This window comes from Pomacea canaliculata, linkage group LG11 (genome assembly GCF_003073045.1).
Source record: "Pomacea canaliculata isolate SZHN2017 linkage group LG11, ASM307304v1, whole genome shotgun sequence".
Lineage (NCBI taxonomy): Eukaryota > Metazoa > Mollusca > Gastropoda > Architaenioglossa > Ampullariidae > Pomacea > Pomacea canaliculata.
In genome coordinates this window covers 21,688,424-21,708,062 of record NC_037600.1, presented here as the reverse complement: position 1 = coordinate 21,708,062, position 19,639 = coordinate 21,688,424, and the positions used below count along the sequence as shown (strand labels likewise).

Genomic DNA, 19,639 nt, shown 5'->3' with positions numbered 1-19,639 from the left:
CCCAGCCCTGTTTCGGATGCATCAGTTCGCAGAAGAAATGACTTACTGATGTCGGGAATTTTCATAACGGGATCCGACGTCAGTGCTTCCTTAAGCGCGTCGAACGCTCGTTGGCATTCTGGTGTCCATGTGATCTTCGAAGTGCCAGATCGGTTTTTTCCTTTCGTGAGATCTGTCAGGGGCAAGGCGATATCGGCGAAGTGCGGAATGAATTTTCTGTAATAACCACAGAGACCTAAAAATGATCTAACCCCCTTTTTCGTCTGGGGAGCTTTTGCTTCTCGAATTTTTCCGAGCTTGTCCAGCTCCGGTTTCATCCTTCCGTTGCCGACGATATGCCCGAGGTAGTTCAGTTCAGTGAAGGCGATCCAACACTTTGAAGGGCGAGCTGACATGTTGGCCTGCTCTAATCTGCTCAGAACGGCGTTGAGGGCCTCAAGATGCTGTTCCCACGTCTCAGTTGCAATAAGTATGTCATCAATAAAGTTATCGACGTCGCTACGCTTCAATGGTTGTAAAAGCTTGCGCATGGCGCGAGAGAACATTGCGCCAGCCGTCCTTAGTCCAAAAGGGAGGGTCACCCAACGATACTGACCTGAAGGCGTAGAAAACGCTGTTTTATCCCTGTCTTCCTTTCGGATCGGGAGCTGCCAGTATCCCTTGGCTAAGTCCAACTTACTGAGATATTTCGCATTGCTCAGTTTTGTGAACAGGTATTCCGTGTCTGGGATGGGCTCGGCGTCAAATTCCAGCACCTTGTTCAGACTACGAAAGTCGACGCAAAACCTGGTCTCTCCGTTCTTCTTTTTCACCAGCACGATTGGGGCATTGTACGGAGACGAACACGGCTCTATCACTCCCATCTTCAGCATTGCCTCCACTTCCTTCATAATCGTTTCCGTCTGAGAATATGCCAAGGGGTACTGTCTAACCCTTACTGGCTTTTCCTCGATCAGTTTGATTTCGCACTCGCTGACGTTTGCCCGACGTGGGATATCAGTCAGACATGCCGAGTGCCGATTCAAAATTTCCTCAACCTGTCGGTGCTGCTCTCGAGAGAGAGCGTCGTTAATTTTTACATCACCTGGGCCTTCCGCTGGCACCAGCGGGATGACAGGTATGCCTTCGTGGTCTTGGTTTTCGTCTGTCGTGCCTCCTTCTGCATCGTTAATTATCACGGCCAAACTTGCGTCTAGACCTCTCTCTTGATAAAGCTTCAGAAGATTAGCATGGTAGATCTTCTGCTTCCCTCTCCTTTGTATCTTGTAGTTGCACGCGCCGACCTTCTCGAGCACAGCGTATGGACCTTGCCATGCGACCTCCAGTTTGTTGGTCTTGCTAGGCAACAGAAGCAATACTTTCTCTCCTGGCTGGAACCGGCGATCCTGCGCTTTTGAGTTAAAGTAGCGGGCATGACGTTGTCCTGCTTTGACCAAGTTATGGTGAGCCAGTTCGCACATAGTCTCCATCTTTTCGCGCAGTTTAATCACATGTTCTGCCACCGTCCGTCTCTCCGGTTCCATCTCCTCTTTGGTCCAGATTTGCTTCAACACTTGCATCGGCCCGCGCACTGTGTGTCCATACAATAACTCGAACGGGGAAAAACCCGTGGATTCCTGTGGCACCTCCCTGTACGCAAACAGGAGAGCTGGAATGTATCGGTCCCATTCTTTCGGAGTTTCCATACATAGTCAGCGTAGCATGGTTTTCAGGGTGCCGTTGAATCTCTCAACTAACCCGTTAGACTGGGCGTAATACGGCGAGGTTGTAGTACCCTTCGTCGATAAAAGCTGATGTATTTGTTTCATTTCGCTGCCAGTGAACTGGGCCCCCTTGTCAGTCAGAATTTCTTCTGGAATGCCAACTCGTGTCCACAATTCCCAGAGCGCGTCTGCTACATGGGTACTGTCTATTCTCTTGAGGGGAACGGCCTCTGGGTATCGAGTGGCGAAATCCACTACTACGAGAATGTATCGGTGGCCTCTGTTCGAGGCTGGATGTATGGGACCCACGAGGTCCACTCCGACTTTCTTAAATGGCTGGTCTATGAGGGGCATCTGCCCTAGGGGGGTTTTACAAACTCGTCCCTTGGGTGTGGTGCGCTGGCACGTGTCGCATGACGCACAATAGCGACGTACATCTTTGTATAACGAGGGCCAGTAAAAGTCACCCCATATTCGCTCGCGCGTCCTACGGGCCCCGAGGTGTCCAGCCGTCGGTGCGTCGTGCGCCATTTTAAGAACTTCAGCCCTAAGCGAATTAGGCACGACGATCTGTTTGTGTACAACTCCATTTCTTTCCTGGTAAACTCGCCACAGCAGACCTTTCTCGTGTTGAAACGACACGGTCCCTGAGCCTTGTTGCAAGGGCGGCCGCTTTTGATCCGCTATGGCTCTGATGTGCTGCAAACTTTCATCTTCACTCTGCAGCATGCTCAACTCCCGGGGATTGATTTTCCTCATTTCTACCGCACCTTGTAGCGGAGTCTTTACTGTTTCTGCGTTTTTCGTCTGCATCCGTGTTTGCACCGGCGCGCATATCGCTGCGTGCTCCACATATACCGGCACCTGTATGTCTTTTCCTTCCTTCGTCCGCATGGTATTCCCTATAAGCACTCCTTCAATGAGATCGGGAAAAACGGCCGCCTCTACCTCGCCAGAGTAGTACGGCGACTCCAGCCGGACGTATGCAAGAGGTACCCACTGCGTGTCCGTGGATGCATAGCGCACCCTCCGTTTCTTGTGCGTGAGATCTTTCGGGTCGACTAGGTCACGCCTGACGCAAAGTAGGTCAGCGCCCGTATCCCGCACGGCAGTAACCACCTTACCATTTAGGCTCACCTGCGAGCGGAAGTCAAAGTGCCTCGTTCTGCATTTACAGTCTTCACACAGCAACGCTCCACCCCTTGCCTCTTGCTCCCCCTCCTGCACGGTAGCCAAAGTCGCCGTGCTCGCGCAGGCGACCTTTTCGTCGGCGCTGTCACGGAGTTTGGGACATCTCCTTCTGAAATGGCCCACTTTACCGCAATGGAAACAGGCCTGCTTTTGGTCATCCGGGGAGTGGGTCTCACTCCGTCGTTCTTGCTGCTTGCTCTTTTGAGGACGAGTGGTGGGGTCTGCGCGATGGCTCCTCGCTGCCACTCTCGCCTCTGAAAACTGTTGAGCCAAAACCGCCGCGTCATCCACGTCCTTGGGTGCCCTCTCCCTGATAAACGTGGCTAGATCCAGGGGTACACTGTCCAACAGCTGTTCCATTAGTATTAAGTCTTTTAGACTTTCGAAGGTGGCTGCCTTGCCTGCTAAGTCCATCCACCTCGCCAGGTACAGGCGGATCCTGGCGAGGTACTGTTGGAAAGTTTCGCCTCCTTCCCGCCGGGACGCTCGCAGTTTACGTCTGTATGACTCGGCAGTTAGGCGAAACCTCGCCAGGAGGGCGGCTTTAAGCTTCTGGTAGTCTTCGGCATCACTATCGCTGAGGCCTATATACACCTCGCTGGCCTTTCCCCTCAGCAGTACGCCCAATCTGATTGCCCAGGTGCTGAGGTCCCATTGTTGCAGTTTAGCCCAGCGCTCAAACCTACAGAGATACGTCTCTAGGTCCTCCTTTTCGTCGAAGGGTGGGATTTTCAGACGTACCACATCTCCTTGGATGCCTGGCGCATCCTTCCTCTCAGCCACGCTTCTAGCGCGGGCAATCTCCACATCGTGGCGTAGTTCCTCGAGACGGATTCTCTCTGCTCTCTCAGATTCCTCTCGTCTCTCTGCAAACGCTGCTAACTCCAGACCTGATAGGCCTATCTCCCTACCTAGGCGTAGGTACCTTTCCAGGGCTGGTTCTGTGGGCTGACCTCCCGATGGCCCCCAGCGCGAGGGTGAGCCTCTACGCTCAGGTGACTCATCGCTTCCTGCGTCACTGTGCGACTTGGACTCGAACCTTCCACCGCGCGCCACCACTTGCGAGCGCGTGCGCGTGGCCACCGCTTCCTCTACGTCGGACATGATGGCTTAACCACAAAAGAAAAACACGCAACCGCGCCTCCGTGGAATCAACAGAAAAATATCAGACTTAGTACTGAACCGAGGTGTCAACCGCAACCAGAAAAAGCTAAAATAGCGGACACCAGAAAGTGAAAGTAACATGCGAACGCAAACGCAAGATCAGAGAAGAAGCAAGCCGAACGTGCAATCCGACGCACTACAGAGTAGGAAAAACAACCGTCGGGACGAAAAAGCAACAACCCGCGGGGTGAGCGCGTGAGAATCCCCCCTCCACACAGCTCGGACAAGGGGAGCAACTACTCGCCTACACTCACACACTGCGCACAAACTGCGTAGCCTACCCACGAGACAAACAAGGACGTTACGAAACAAGACAAGACAACATTCACGGGTTCGAGGAACTAAGGGTGGGGTGAATCGTACCCCGCATCTCCACCAATTGTCGCGTTCCACCCCCAGCCTCGCCAGAAGCACGCGCACAGCCGCTCACACAGCCGGCCAGACACGCACAGACACTCGGCCGGAGGCAGTCTACGACTTACCTCTCGAAACCCGTGCACGGCACAAACCACGACAAAGACGGGAAAACGATACAAGCACGCAGTTTAATGACAAGTATAAACACGCATACACATACACCCACACACCCCCACAGAAAAACGGATCAAAAAAAAAAAAAAAAAAAAATACCCCCACGAGTACTCGTCAAATAAATAAAAAAAAAAAAAAACAACAGGGGACTGCCTCCCCGCAAAGAAGTTACAATTAAAATACACACACACACAGCAGAGAACATACAAAGAGCACTGCGACACAGCGCAGGCAAGTGTCCGCTCAGTGTTCGTAGAACCAGCGGGAACCACCCCCCTCTTCCTCTGGACCAGCTGTCCGGCTGACCCCACGGCTCTCGTCCCGGTAGACCTTGGTCACGGAGACTCCGCTTGTCGACCTCCACCCTAGGCGCTCCCTCCCGATGGCTGGGCCGCACACAGGCACAGCAGGGTCGCGCTCACGCGCTGACGAGGTGATGAAGGCGCAGGGTCGACACAATAGCGGACAGTCCCACAAAAGCGGACGATGACACAGATGATGATCACAAAACGTCCAGCGAGATCACAATTATGTTGAACATGTAGCATACGTGGAAAACGGAGAAGACGTAATACATGTAGAAGTAAACAAACGCAAGCCTGTAGAGAAACAACAATTCATCCAGTCATCATACGGCACTCCAAACATATCTCAGTTTATAAAACGCCCTTATACACATACACAACTATGACCAACCTGGTCATGAAACCGCTTGCTCTCATACAAATACATAATTTTATCGTTAGACAAGCGGCCCCTAACTCATAAATTCATACACAAAAAAAAAACAAAAAAAAAAACAAAAACGGGTGCGTGCCACACGCGACGCGACCCGGCCATTACAAATTCTAACCTAGAACTAAAGGCTCTAAAAAACTAGAAAAAGTGGACTCAGAGAAATAGACTCCGCTCACCCAAAACGGCTTGTGCTAAAGCCCCGACGGTCAGCTGCCTCCACAACCGGAATGGCAGAAACTCTCCCGTGGAATCCGACACCTTCCATCCGAAGCTCGGTTTGGGTAAAACGGCGCAGCCTACACTGCCCACATTGGCCCGGCCTCCCGCCGTCCTTCTGACACAAACGCTCTACTCTCCTCCGAGCCAGGTCAGAACTGCCCGAGGGACGCTGCTCTCTGGGGGTCACTTTCTGTCGCCCAGGGGCTGTGACCAATCGTCAGCGCCCACGACACCCAGCCCATGCCAAGGCGCGTGAACGCTTTTCACGCTAGAACCTTGGACAGGGAAGGAGGGGCCCGACCAGTGCACCCCAGAGCTCCCACCGGCAGCACACAGCACTCAAGCCGACGTCACGTGTCGTCGCAAGAGCGTGACGTAAGACACGGCTACGGTCAGAGGGAGAAGGCCTTGACCTTTCCCCTGCACACCGTACAAAAAAAAAAACAGCCGTCCACCGTCGTCTGCTGTGAGCTGCCTTCCTGAACAGGAGCGTCCCCAGGCGCTGACAGAAAGGCCGAAATCGAGACACGCGACAGTAATGTTACTGAAAACACATCTACACGTGTCATATATATACATATATGTATTATATATATGTATTTTATATATGTATTATATATATAAATCAGCCTGGTAGTACTTAAGACTATATTTTAGATTTTAACAAATGAACGCTTGTAGTAAATCTAGCTTAATTTTTTTTTTTTTTAAAGGATTTAGTGCGGAAAGGTATCCCTCATGAATTTCGAGGGATGGCCTGGCAGCTTCTACTGGGTGTTCATGACTCCCCTGACAAACAGCTGTATGCAGAGTACATGAAGAAAATTTCACCCAGTGAGAAGCTCATTCGACGGGACATTGCCAGAACTTTCCCTGAGCATGAATTTTTCAAAGAGAAAGATGGGTTTGGACAAGAGAGCCTCTTCAATGTCATGAAGGTAATCCCCCAGTTGTTTTGTCTTCTTTTCTTACCATCTGTGGCATAAGCTCTGCCTGATACAGTATGTCTAGTTAAAACACAGACATCACATGATAGCTTTTACACTGCCAGGGGAGGCAAGAAAACATTGGGTTTTCTTGACGAAGATCAAGGGAGAGGTAATCTGTGATGTGGTAAATGCAAAAACAAAGTACAGTGGTACCTCGACATACGAGTTTAATTCGTTCCGTAACCTTGCTCGTATGTCAAATTGCTCGTATCTCAAAGCAATTTTCCCCATTGAAATTCATTGAAATGCCATTAATCCGTTCCAGCTCCCAAAACACCACCTCAGTTGTTTCTGTTAAGTGTTTTTGAATAAGAAAAAGTGTATTTACAAGAAGAAACATTTATTTATGAATAACAAATACATATTCTATAAAAACATATTAAATTCTTCGTTTGTGGAAGTGTGTGGGATCTGCTTCAGCAAATCACCGTAAATCGCTCGTGCCTTCTCACACATGATGCTTTGTGTTAAGGTTCCTCCTTGAAGCTGCTTCTCTGTCACCCACACAGTCAATAGTTTCTCCATCTTTTCATGGAGAGAAGTCCGGAGCTTAGAAATTATTGTAACGCCCGTAGCTGGCGTTGTACCCTTTATCAACTCCTGTTTAAGCTCAGAACATATCATTGATGTGCTATGCCCGTACATCCTCGTCAAGTCAATTACTCGCACACCTTGCTCATGTTTTTCTACGATTTCGCGCTTTAATTCAATAGACATCATCTTCTTCTTCGGACCCATGGTTACAAAAATAAATGAGATAATGTTTTGTAAATGTACAAAAAGCAAAAAACGCGAACCCAACTTATCAAAAATGCTTCGAAAACGAGGGAAACAAGCACACAGACTGAGGTCTAGTCTGAGGTGGGAGAAACTGTTAGACGCTGCACACGACACCAATATCCGCCCCGCATGTTGGGGTCGTGTGCAGCGGTGTAGTGTGCGATTCCTCGTATCTCAAATCTTGCTCTTATCTCGAAGCAAAATATCGCTCGCTCGGCGGCTCGTATCTCAAAACACTCGTATGTCAGGGCACTCGTATGTCGAGGTACCACTGTAAATGGTCTTTTTTTTTTTAAAGAAGTTGTAAATCAATGCTGAGAGCAAGTGAAAGAGATAAAGAAATAGAGAAAGACTTTTGTAGTCCTGGTTACTACCTCCTTGTAAAATTAATTAGTCTGTATACTACTTTCTTGTCAATTAGTCTGTGTACTACTTCCTTGTATAGTCTTGATCACACTTTGCAATATCCTCTTATTGAACTGGTCACTGTGTCTCTAGACTACATCCATAGTATATAGTATTTGTCATATGATATTGCATGTGGAAAATGTCTTGATAATGGCCATTTACTCAACAAATACTAGTCACACACACTGGCAGATGCCAGTACTTGCATTATTATATGTACAACCAAGGAATGTAAAAGAAACAGAAAATTCTTTTGAAAACATTTGAGGTGCACACTCCTTACACATACACATGGATGCACTCTTACTTGCCCTACACACATTGCCCACAGACATGAGAGACACATTCAATATTTAGTCCTAACTCATGCAACAGTGGAGTTCAGGGAGGCTACATGTTTCTCAGATGGGATTTCTGGCCTGGACATGTCTATACCTGACCCCAGAGGGCATACAATAAAATAGTCTGGGTGAGATGTGTCAGCCACAATCTGGTGTGCTCTGCACAAACTGCACTCTGGTGCCCCCTGCACAAACTGCAGTAGGCTTAGATTATGCTTACAGGGGTTAGGTCACAGCCAGTAGTTTTCTGAACTGCATAGACCACCCAATCAAGTCTGACTTTCTGCTTCTGGGTGGTGCTGCCATACCAGACAGTAATTAAGAATGTCAGTACACTTTTGATAATTGCTTAAGTGAAAGTGGACCAAAATATCCCTACTTTTCAGCTGGCACAGAAAGAAAAGTTGTTGTTGGGCACATTTAATGCTGTTCACTGATTTTTAATACATGTATAGCTCTGTGAGCAAGAACTGTCTGTGTACCTTCACACATGAAGTACTTAGGAATGTTGCACATTTTCATCTCAGTCTGCAACACGAAACACCGATAAACCATCTTATCTTGTCAAATGCTGACATAGATGTCTTCAATGTGGACAAGGGGAAAAGGCTTATATAACAAACCAAAATGGGTCTATCACAGAGTTTGTATATCAGTTTTTATTTTACTACCTCTTCCATCATCTATGTTGAGTAAGAAAGTGTTTGATCATTATCTTTTATGTTCCATCTAATTCACAGGCCTATTCCTTGCATGACAGGGAAGTTGGCTACTGTCAAGGAAGTGGCTTTATTGTTGGACTTCTATTAATGCAGGTAAAAGGTGAAAAAGCAAGTGTGCAACAATATCTATGTTTGTGTAATGCAGTGGGGTGTGTACACTTAGAAAATTGCCACTGTGAGCATATATGTGATCTCCCCTTTCTCATATTCTCTGTGTGTGTGTGTGTGAAGTTCAAGTATCAATATCTGTGTCATGCAGTCTGGAGTACTGTGGGCATATATGTGATCTTTCAAATCTGCATGTGTGTGTGTGAGAGAGATGGGGGAGAATTTAGGGGATAATCTAAGAATTCTCTCAGGGTGGGGGAGAATTTAATGCCTAGACAGATGAAAAGAGATTATGCAGTGCTTAGGGTATAAAAAATCACTAAACCCAGTCATATCATAGTACAAATAATCACTGAAAACAGGTATCTTCAGCATGATACAAAGTCAGCCACCCACTCACTTTGCATTACATGTATCATATATTTTTTGTAACAAATGTAATGAGAACAGGGGAAGATAAATGTATGTAAAAGTCACATTGTTAGTGGCTGTAGGGGAATAATGGTTCGTTTAGTCTAGAGCATGTGACAGAGAGCAAATCTAACTTTATGCTGCCTTTAAACTTCCCCATCAGATACTAATTTGTGGTGGGTAGGCAGAGATTGCCAGTGCATGGACAATAGTCTGCTCAGTTTTCCTATAGTTACAGAAGAGTGAGTCTATTTCTTAAACTTATTGCAATTCAAACAGTTTGAAAAATCTCCATGTAAATATTATTCTGTGTTAGATGCCAGAAGAAGATGCATTTGCTGTGATGGTTCGGCTCATGCAGGGATACAGACTGCGAGAACTTTTCAAACCCAGCATGGCTGAGCTAGGGCTGTGTATGTACAAGCTGGAGTACCTCATACAGGCAAGTGTCTGACATCATAGCACTGAATATCTCATGCAGGCAAGTGTCTGACATCAAAGTATCGAGTACCTCATGCAGGCAGGTGTCTGGCATCATAGTACTGAGTACCTCATACAGACCAATGTATACTTGTACTAAAATGAATTATAACAACTGTGCAATTTATGCAGTGCAAAATCATTTTCATTCAGGAGCATGCGTTAAGTGCATGATAAAAACATTAGATTAATGTGTAGTGCATGAATAAACAGAAAGGCAACAAGGAGGATGAAGTACTAAAGACACAGTACAACAGTAATGATGACGAGTTCATTTAAAACTAATCAACAAAGGGTTATCAGGCAGCATAGACTAATCACCATAGGAGTAGTAATAATAATACATAATTCAAAATTTATATAGCACATATTTACACTCTTAAGGAACATGGTCTTAGTGCTTAAGAACAAGACATGGGCAACATATGAGGCACAGAAAAACAAGCAAACAACATATAGATGACTTAAATATAAACAACAGTACAAATAAAAGACAAATATAAAAACGTAAAGAGGATCCAAGTAACAAGGACTGAGATTGTCAGGCAGGACAGGCTAATCAACATCAAGCTATCAGGCAAGACAGACATAACCACAGGATTATCAAGCAGAACAGACTAATCGCCATTGGGATAACAGGCAGGACAGACTAATCAACATCGGGCTATCAGGTAGGACAGGCCACTTAGCATACAGCAGGGGTGTCAAACACCCGGCCCGCGGGCCACATCCGGCCCGCCATGAAATTTTACCTGGCCCGCGAAATAAGTTTAGTGAATCATTGTTAATGGCCCGGCAACAAGTATAAAAGGCAAACAACAGAAAAGTTCCCGTCGAGGACAGCAAGAGATGGGATGAGTTTAGTGAAGTTTGTGCAGACCACAAACAGTGCACTGGTCAAGTTACCACCGCTCCTGTTGATGACCTGAAGGGAGGGTCAAGGCGGGGCCCATAAATCTGACCTTTGACACGGGACACGCTGTCCTGAACACGGGGCGTGGGTCGAAGATTTTTAGTACCTGTTAACTTCCCTGAATCGGTCCGAGATCAAAGAGTGACTAGGCTCGAATCTTGAGCATGTTTGGCAGTACATATCTGTGTGAGCAACTTTTCTCTGTGATGAAGATCAACAAACATCGCACAGGAGTCGCCTTACTGATGTACACTTGCAGTCCATCCTGAGAATCTGCACAACACAGAAACTTACTCCAAACATAAACGAACTTGTTGCCAAGAAAATGTCAAACGTCCATTTCTGACAAAATAAATTAAGAAGAAAAAATGCTAAGCCTTGGTTTGTTATTATTTTAATTTTGTTTTAATGTATGATTTTGTTTACACAAAATTAATAACAAAAAGTTTAGTTTTCTACTGTTAAATAAAAAGTTATCAGCTTAAATAATAACCTTCGGCCCGCCACCTTGTGGACGATGTGAGATTTGGCCCCCTGGGTAGTTGAGTTTGACACCCCTGGCATACAGGTATCAGGCAGGACAGACAAATCACCATTGGGATATTGCGCAGGACAGATTAATCAACATCTGGCTATCAGGCAAGACAGACCAGTCAACATCACAAAATGATGTACATTTTAATTAAATGGAATGGGATGTGAAAAGGGAAATCATTTCACTGTTTTGCTGCACAGTGACCAAAAATCTTCTTGACCATATGTTGTGATCTGGTGACAGGGATAGCTAGCATTCAGTCGTCAGTCAATGAGCGGAGTTGTCTGGCTGGGATGTATGGAAATAGGTAGGTCTGGATCCTGCAAAGAAATGAAAACAGCACAGACAGCTTATATGGAAAGTGAGAACAGATGGGTAGCCAGTCAAGAGAACAAAGGAAAGGAATGACATGGCCCCTTTGCCTTGTTCTAAACACCATACAGAATGTGATGATCATTTCTGGCAAATAATGAAAATACTCGTTTCATTTTTAGCATTACTTATCGATGTGAATGAATGGTTTATCACCTGGTATCTAGCAATCTGAGGGTAAATTAACGTGTCATGTGATCAACTGAGATAAGACGTATGCTAATCTGGGGCTAAATTAATGTTATGTGGTCAACTGGCATAAGACATATGCTAATCTGCCATGATATGTGGTAATCTGAAAGATGAATTATAATATGCTAATTAGTGTAGTCTAGGAAAGGGGTATTTCAGTTTGTGAATTATGCAGTCCAGTAAAGGGATGTTTTGTACCCAAAATCATTGACTAGCCATGTGTATGCTCTTGTCCAGGACCAGTTACCAGCCTTACAAGTCCATTTCCACACTCAGAGCTTTGACACGTCCATGTACGCCTCATCCTGGTTCTTGACGCTGTTCACCACTTCCCTCCCACTCTCCCTGGCCCGCCGCATCATGGATCTCTTCATTTCTGAGGTGTGCACCATGTCTCTCATGCTCTTTCTGTGGTTTGCTTATCTTACATGTAATAATAAAATACTCTAATGATGCCATAAGACAGCTATACCTTATAGTGCTGTGGTGACAGGAAATCTGCTTTTGTGTGGAGGAAGGGATATCAGATTGAAGTGTGGCTTACTTTGTCCACCAGAAAAACTTGTGCTTCAACACATGTCCAGAGATGATTTAAGCTGAGCCTAGATAGTCACGATTTGCATTGTGTGTAAGTTTAAGGCAGTGGTGCCATTAGTATGTCTGTAGTCATGGCATCAGTTGCTGATGTTTGTATCATAGAAGTACTTGTTTAAAACATAGCTAATTTATTTTACTGTGTGTAGGGTATGGAGATGGTGTTCAGGGTAGCAGTGGCAATACTGCAAACCTGCCAGGAGGACCTTCTGGCCCTGGACATGGAGGGGTTGCTAAAGGTAATGCTGGCTAGTGTGGGCATATCTTTTGTAGTAAATCCCTATTGGTTGGTGTGGTCACATTCCCAGTAAATCACCATGGGTGGTGTGGGTATATCTTTGATAGTAAACAAATCACTACTGGCCAGTGTGGACATATTCTTCTTGTTCCTATTCGCCCCCAGTGGAGCATAGGGCCACAACCACACCCCACCATCGGACCCGGCTCTGGGTGTCCCTTTCCAGTTGGGACCATGTCATGCCAGCTATCTCTGCCTCTCTGTGGACTGATCTCCTCCTCGTCTGTCTGGGTCTCCCAACCTTGCGCCTCCCCTGTGGGTTCCAGCCCAGAGCTTGTCTTGTTAAACTGTCGGCTGGCTTTCGTAAAGTATGACCGATCCAGCCGCACTTCCGCTTCTTGATGTCTTGGCTGGTTGGCTTTTGGTTGGTTCTCTACCACAAGTCTGTATTAGAGATCTTCTCTGGCCATCTGATGTTGAGGATGCGGCGCAGGCATCTGTTGACGAATGTCTGTATCTTGTTGGTGATGGCATTTGTCACACGCCATGTCTCAGATCCATACAGAAGGATGACTTTACATTTGTATTAAAGATGCGGATCTTGGTGTGTGACAAAGCCTTGGAGTTCCAGATAGGTCGTAGGGTGTGGAATGCAAGCCTGGCTTTGTTTATTCGGCTTCTTACATCTTCATCTGTACCTCCATCTTTGCTGACTATGCTGCCAAGGTAGGTGAAATGGTCAGACTCTGTAATATATTCTGCATGTAGTTGGAGTGGAGCTTCTTCCTTTACCTCCATCTTCTTGATGTTGATGGTCAGGCCAATCATTGCTGCTTCTTCTGCGAGCCGAGTGAGCTTTGTCTGTGCGTGCTGTTGCTTGTGGGACAACAGGCTGATGTCATCCGCAAAGTCAAGATCCTCAAGCTGCCTGGCGAAGATCCACTGAACTTCTATGTTGCTGTTAGAGGTTGTTCTTCTCACGATCCAGTCTATGACGATCAGGAAGATTGTCGGTGAGAGCATACAACCTTGTCTCACTCCAGTCCTCACTGCGAAGGGGTCAGTCAGCTGTCCATTGTGGATCACGTGGCATGTCGAATCCTCGTACAGCTTCTGGATGATGGCAATGAACTTTGGTGGAAATCCGTAGTGCTGCATCAGTTTCCAGATGGTTTCCCTGTCTACGGAGTCAAAGGCCTTCTCAGAATCCACAGAAGTTATGTATAGTGGCGATTGCTATTCGATGGACTGTTCAATAATATTTCGTAGAGTAGTGATTTGGTCGGTGCATGATTTTCCCTGCTGAAAGCCTGCCTGTTCTTGCCTCAGTTTCTTGTATAGGGCATTCTTCAGTCGCTCCAGGATGATTCTGGTCAGCACCTTGCTTGGAATGGACAACAGCGTAATCCCTCGCCAATTGCTGCACTGTGTCAGGTCACCTTTTGTTGGGTAGCTTTACTAGATAGCCAAGCTTCTAATCTGCTAGAATTTGCTCCTGTTCCCAAATTTTCTTCAGCAGGGGATGTAGCATCTCTGCTGCGGCTGTTGGATCTGCCTTGAGTTCTTCTGCAAAAATGCCATCTGGGCTGCCGCCTTGCCAGAATTCAAGGACTTGAATGCTTCAATGATTTCTGCTTTGGTTGGCGGGTTGGTGTTTACTTGGAGCTGTTCGGCGGCTGGGGCAATGTCCAAAGTGGTTGTTGGTGGTGGTCGGTTAAGTATTTCATCAAAATGTTCCACCCATCGTGATCTTTGTTCTGCATCCCCGGTGATGACGCTGCCATTCTTATTTTTTATTGGTCTGCATGCATTGGTGGTTTTCCTTCCTGACAGAATTCTAGTAATTTCGTAAAATCTCTTTGTGTTATTTTTCCCTGCTGCTTGTTCTGCCTCGTCATCCTGTGTGCGAACTGTCTCTTGTCGTCCCTTGCGCTCTTCTTCACTTCTTTGTTTATCTCTTTGCTCTGAGCTCTTCTTTTTCCTGCTGGTCTTGACATTGGTTGATCTGGTTCAGCTCTTTCCTTTCCTCTATCTTTTGCCAGTTCCTTAGAGTCAGCCATTCCTAATCCTGTCCAGTGGTTGGCCACTGTTTCTTCCAGGAGTCCTTCCAGTGTCGCAAACCTGTTTTTAATTTTGCAGTTGAACTCTTTTTGCTTTCTACGGTCTCTAAGAAACTGCATGTTGAATTTGTGGTGCGGTCTGTCTGATGTGTTGTGGACAGACCTCAGCTTTATCTTCATGGTTGCCACAAGCAGGTGGTGGTCTGTGGCTACATCTGCACCTCGCTTTACTCTGACATCCAGCAGGCTCCTTCTAAACTGGCGATTAATGGTCATGTGATCGATCTGGTTTTCTGTATGTCCATCTGGTGAAGTCCATGTGGTCTTGTGGATGGTTTTGTATGGAAAAAGTGTGCCTCCGACTACAAGGTCATTGAACAGGCAGTAGTCTGTGACCAGCTCACCATTTTCATTGCAGTTGCCCACACCATGCTTTCCCATTATGTGTCCTTTGTCTGTGTTGTCATTTCCAACTTTGGCATTCATGTCGCCCATTATGATCTTTAGGTCCCGTTTTGAAGTATGATCAACCAGTGCTTGTAGGGAGTTGTGAAAGTCTTCTTTTTCCTCTTTTTTAACTGCGTTGGTAGGTGCATAGCACTGGATGATCGTGATCTTTTTCCCTTTGGAGTTGAACCTGGCTGACATGAGTCGGGGGCAGACTGGTTCCCATGCTATTAGTGATCTTGCAGCCTCTGGAGTCATGAGTACTGCTACTCCTTGTGTGTGGTCATGGTCAGGGTCTTCATGTCAAGAGTCTCCCCTGATGAAACTCTGGTCTGACCATTGCCGTTCCACCTTGTCTCGCACAGGCCGAGGAGCTTGATGTTATAGTTCTTCATTTCCTCTGCTATCTGAGCTGATTTTCCTCTCTCGTATAGGGTTCTGATGTTCCAGGTCCCTATCCTGGTTTTTGCCTTGGCCGTAAGAAGATGGGTCGGCAAGCTGGCTTCCCGAGGGCTTTCACCAGCATACATCATAAGCCCCGATCTTCCCGTCCAGGCTCTAGTTGTACAGTTATCGTGCTTGCGGTTTCTGTAGCCTTTTATTTTTTCACAGGGTGGGGTTGCTGGCCCCAATGCCCAACCCTCCTCCTTCATCCGGGCTTGGGACCGGCAGGTTACCTTAGTGGCTTCCAGGCGGAGTTGTGTGGACATATCTTTTCTAGTAATTACTGAAAGGTGTGTGTATGTCACGGACACTACTCTCACAGGAGCACCACACATGATATTCACACGTGTTCTTTCAACAGCACAAAACAACGACCTATCTATGGGGTTCTTGTCTTTTACTGAAGTGCTCGCTGTCTACTTTTCTGTTTTGTTTTTTTTTTCTGATCTGTTATCTCTTTTCTTTTTTAAGCTGGTTCTGGTCAGGTCACAATAACACAAATACTCTCCCCCAACACACAGTATAAATACTAAATAATTCTACTTAGAAAAAAACTTAGAAACTTGCACAGAGAAATCTCAATGCTAGCTATACCCTCACAATTCTCAGTTCCATGCCAAAAGTGTAAAGTTTCTTCTTATGTCTGTCTACTTGCTGATCAGAAGAATGGAACTATGTCCTATGACTAGTGACCACACTGAAAAATTAGAATAAGTCAAAAAAAAAAAAGTAACACATACAATTTCAGTCAGTCTGTGGTCTCCCAATGCTTACAAGGGGGGCGTAAATCACTGTATCCTTGTTATTAAACAGCTTAGTGCACAATCTTACGTCAGCCTTTTGTTACAGTGTATTGCATGGTTGTGTCAGCCTTTTGTTACGATGCATTGCAGATTTGTGTCATTAGGCTAAACTGATCTTTCTTTTTCTGCTGCATAAAAGTCAATACCAACAAATCCTGATGATTGACAGCTTTCTTCTCATTTATCTTTCATATTATTATGCAGATCTGATGAAAAGACATATATATTGTTTATATTTGTCTCATGCTCAGTAATGAGCCATCAGCAGTAAACTCTGTGTGGTGTTAATTTAATTTAATTTCTTTACTCTACACTTAGTTAAAAACTCTGGTAAAGGCTAGTGGTCCGGTGGCGCAACGGTTAGCGCCTGTCACCAATACAGTGAAGGTTGGCTGCCCTGAGTTCATTTCTCGTCTCGGGCACGCTGTTCTTTCTCTGCACGTGGCATCTGTTTACAGGGCTGGCTGCTTGCCGTAATATAGCCTTAGTTGCTGACAAGGCGTAAAACACCAATTCCCCCCCCCCGGTAAAGGATACAGACAGAAGAACGTGTTCAGACATGTAAAGATGGCATTTTAAATGCTTACCTTGCAGTACCTTCAGAAGGATCTGCGCAGTAGGTTTGATGCTGAAGCTGACCAAGAGCTGCTGCTGCAGACAGCCTTCCAGGGCCGCTACAGCTCAAAGAAAATGAAAAGGTAAGTAAAAAGAGTAATTGTGTGACTAACTGAAGGCAAACTTAGTTGATGCAGTATTTAGACTACTTCATTCCAGTGCTCTTGAGGTTCAAGAATCAAGATTCTTTATTCTATCACCCTCTGAGGGGTATTTAGATATTCATAGTATATGTACGCACACACACATTGTCAGGGACACTGAGTGCGGACAATACATACCAGCAAACTCTGTGTCCCACGTGTTCTTTCTCACAACAAATTGCATGCAAAGATCTGTCCATGGGCTTCATGTTTTCTGTTGTTGAGAGTTTTATCTCTTTAAGGGGAGGCAAGAAAAAAAAAACTGCTCTAAGAACATACCAGTAATAGCTAAGAAATAACAACAGTCCAGCATAACATCCATTACATGTTACTCTCACCCTTAAAGTCATAAAAGATCTACATACTAAAGTTAATTCTCCCTTACACCTGAGTTCAGACTTCCAAGTTCTACAGTCTCTAAAGTGGGGAACCGCACCTGGTAACACCAAGGTTCCAGACTGGTTTCCAGCACAAACAGAATCGCAAAAGAGCACACTTACATTCAAGTGAAGTCCGTGTCCGACCACACACCTCTATCCCATTGAATTCTCTCCTTTGTTTGTAATGACAATGGTATCTACTCGACGATCCTCTGCAACTGCCCTAAGCAGGCTTGGCAGGCTAATGAAGGAGATGTCAGCTACAATAACCCTTGATCATTGTTGCTGGCTGGGCAGACACTTCAGACTGACAAAGACGACTTTATGACTCCTGTAATCCTTGACAGCTGATGCTTTCTGTTCCCATATTACTTTGCCTCCAAGTGGTTTTTGAAATCCTAATGACTTGATGAATACACAGTTCGAACGCATGTCTACTCTTTGTTACAACCGCAACAAAAATGTTAACATTTCACCTCATTCTTTCACCAACCATTACAAAGATAATGATAATAATAATAATAAAGAAAAATACATATCGATTACCTACAGTGCTAATTTTTCACACCCTTCTCTGCACATCTTCCTTTTGCATATCATGATACTTGCAGTTTTTGTTATTTGGTTCTTCTTTGCGTTTTCTGTATTTGTTTTTGTTCTTCATTAGTTCTGTTGTTTATTCTTTCTTAGTTCATATGTTATTCATTTATTTTTCTCTTCCTTGTGTGCTGTCCATGTCTCATTTTTGTTCTTAGGTGCTAAGAGCATTTTTCTTAGGAGTGTGAGTTTGCGCTTTACAAATTTTGCATTTATTATTATTAGGAAAGGAATCACATTCCCAGGCTTTGTTACGCAGAAAAACTTCACAGCATCTTTCTACCTCAATGGCTTGTTTGGAAATTACAAAACTGAGTTCTCAACAACTACAGCAGTTCCAATGAACATTGTGTTCAGTTATGTTCTCTTTCATTAGTCATGCTCACTATCGTGCATTGCTATCATACAGCCAAGGGTAACAATCCATGTCTCTTGAAACAGGTGCGACAACCCAGGTCCCTGACACGCATTCCTATCTTTATATGCAATCTCTTTCACTCAGAGTAACTGCTAATACATTTAAAGCTAATTTTTAGCTTCACTCAGGTGGTTTTTTTTTCTTTTTTCTAGACCTTTAAAGCATATCACTTAGCACTGTGTATGTAATCAAGTAAATCAAAGTATATAAACATGTAATCAGGATCAGAGAGGGGGAGGGGCGCCAGGTAGTGTAGTGATTAAAACACTTATTTGTCACCACTGCAGTGAGCGGTTTGGGGCTCAGATATCAGGACACTCTCTGTATGTGACATCTGTTCGCAGGGCTTGGACAGAGATGGTAGATATAGAGAGGCTGCACTCTGGTAGCACCAGGTTTCGAAGGGACACAACTTTTCATAACAAGTAAGGACAAAGAAGGAGTGCAGCCTCTCTATACGCTCTCTGGCTTGGCATCGGGGGTTTTCTCCCCCCTCCACCCTTAGTCCAAAATCACCACAAAGTGGAAACATTTGTCTACTAAGTCAGCCAACCAACCAGTCAAAGAAGGGATTAACATTTGAGGGGATATTTCTGCCTTTCTCTCTTTCTTACCTAAATCACAGATGCATGTGCATACTCATATCTGCTTTTATATATAATTACGCATGCACACACACACACTGTTAATTCTTCTAGATCACCATTCTAAGTAATAACTTAAAGCATTGAAGACACATTAACTGAGGGGCGCCCTGTAGCATAGTGTTTAAAACACTCGCTTGTCACCACTACAGTGAGAAACTCGGGCTTCAGATCTTGTCTTGGGACATTCTCAGTATGTGACACCTGTCCACTAGTTTTCTCTAGGTACTACGGATTCCTGCCCCCTTCCTTTCTCCCATAGTGCAAGATTGCACTTTTATGGAAGCACTTTCCTACTAAATAAACTATCCAACACATTTGCTGAGCATAAGGGAGAGAACTGAAGCATGGAAGATACATTTGCTGAGTATAAGGGAAAAATGTCAAATCTTTATTTTTAAAGTGACAGCAAAAAGAAAGTAGTGCTTTTTTGTGTCTAGCCCTTTGACTAAGTAGAAG

General features: G+C 45.3%; 1 protein-coding gene across 9 annotated transcripts in view; it reads left to right on the top strand.

The window, feature by feature from the left end:
- The window catches only part of LOC112574668 (EVI5-like protein), a 62,041-nt gene that overhangs the window by 14,667 nt on the left and 27,735 nt on the right, over positions 1-19,639 (top strand). For all 9 annotated transcript variants that reach the window (XM_025255879.1, XM_025255877.1, XM_025255878.1 and 6 more), the window contains 6 exons: positions 6,260-6,484; positions 8,805-8,879; positions 9,622-9,747; positions 12,035-12,178; positions 12,541-12,630; positions 16,978-17,081. In XM_025255879.1, the coding sequence (XP_025111664.1) occupies positions 6,260-6,484; positions 8,805-8,879; positions 9,622-9,747; positions 12,035-12,178; positions 12,541-12,630; positions 16,978-17,081 (764 nt within the window). The remainder of the gene's footprint in view (positions 1-6,259; positions 6,485-8,804; positions 8,880-9,621; positions 9,748-12,034; positions 12,179-12,540; positions 12,631-16,977; positions 17,082-19,639) is intronic.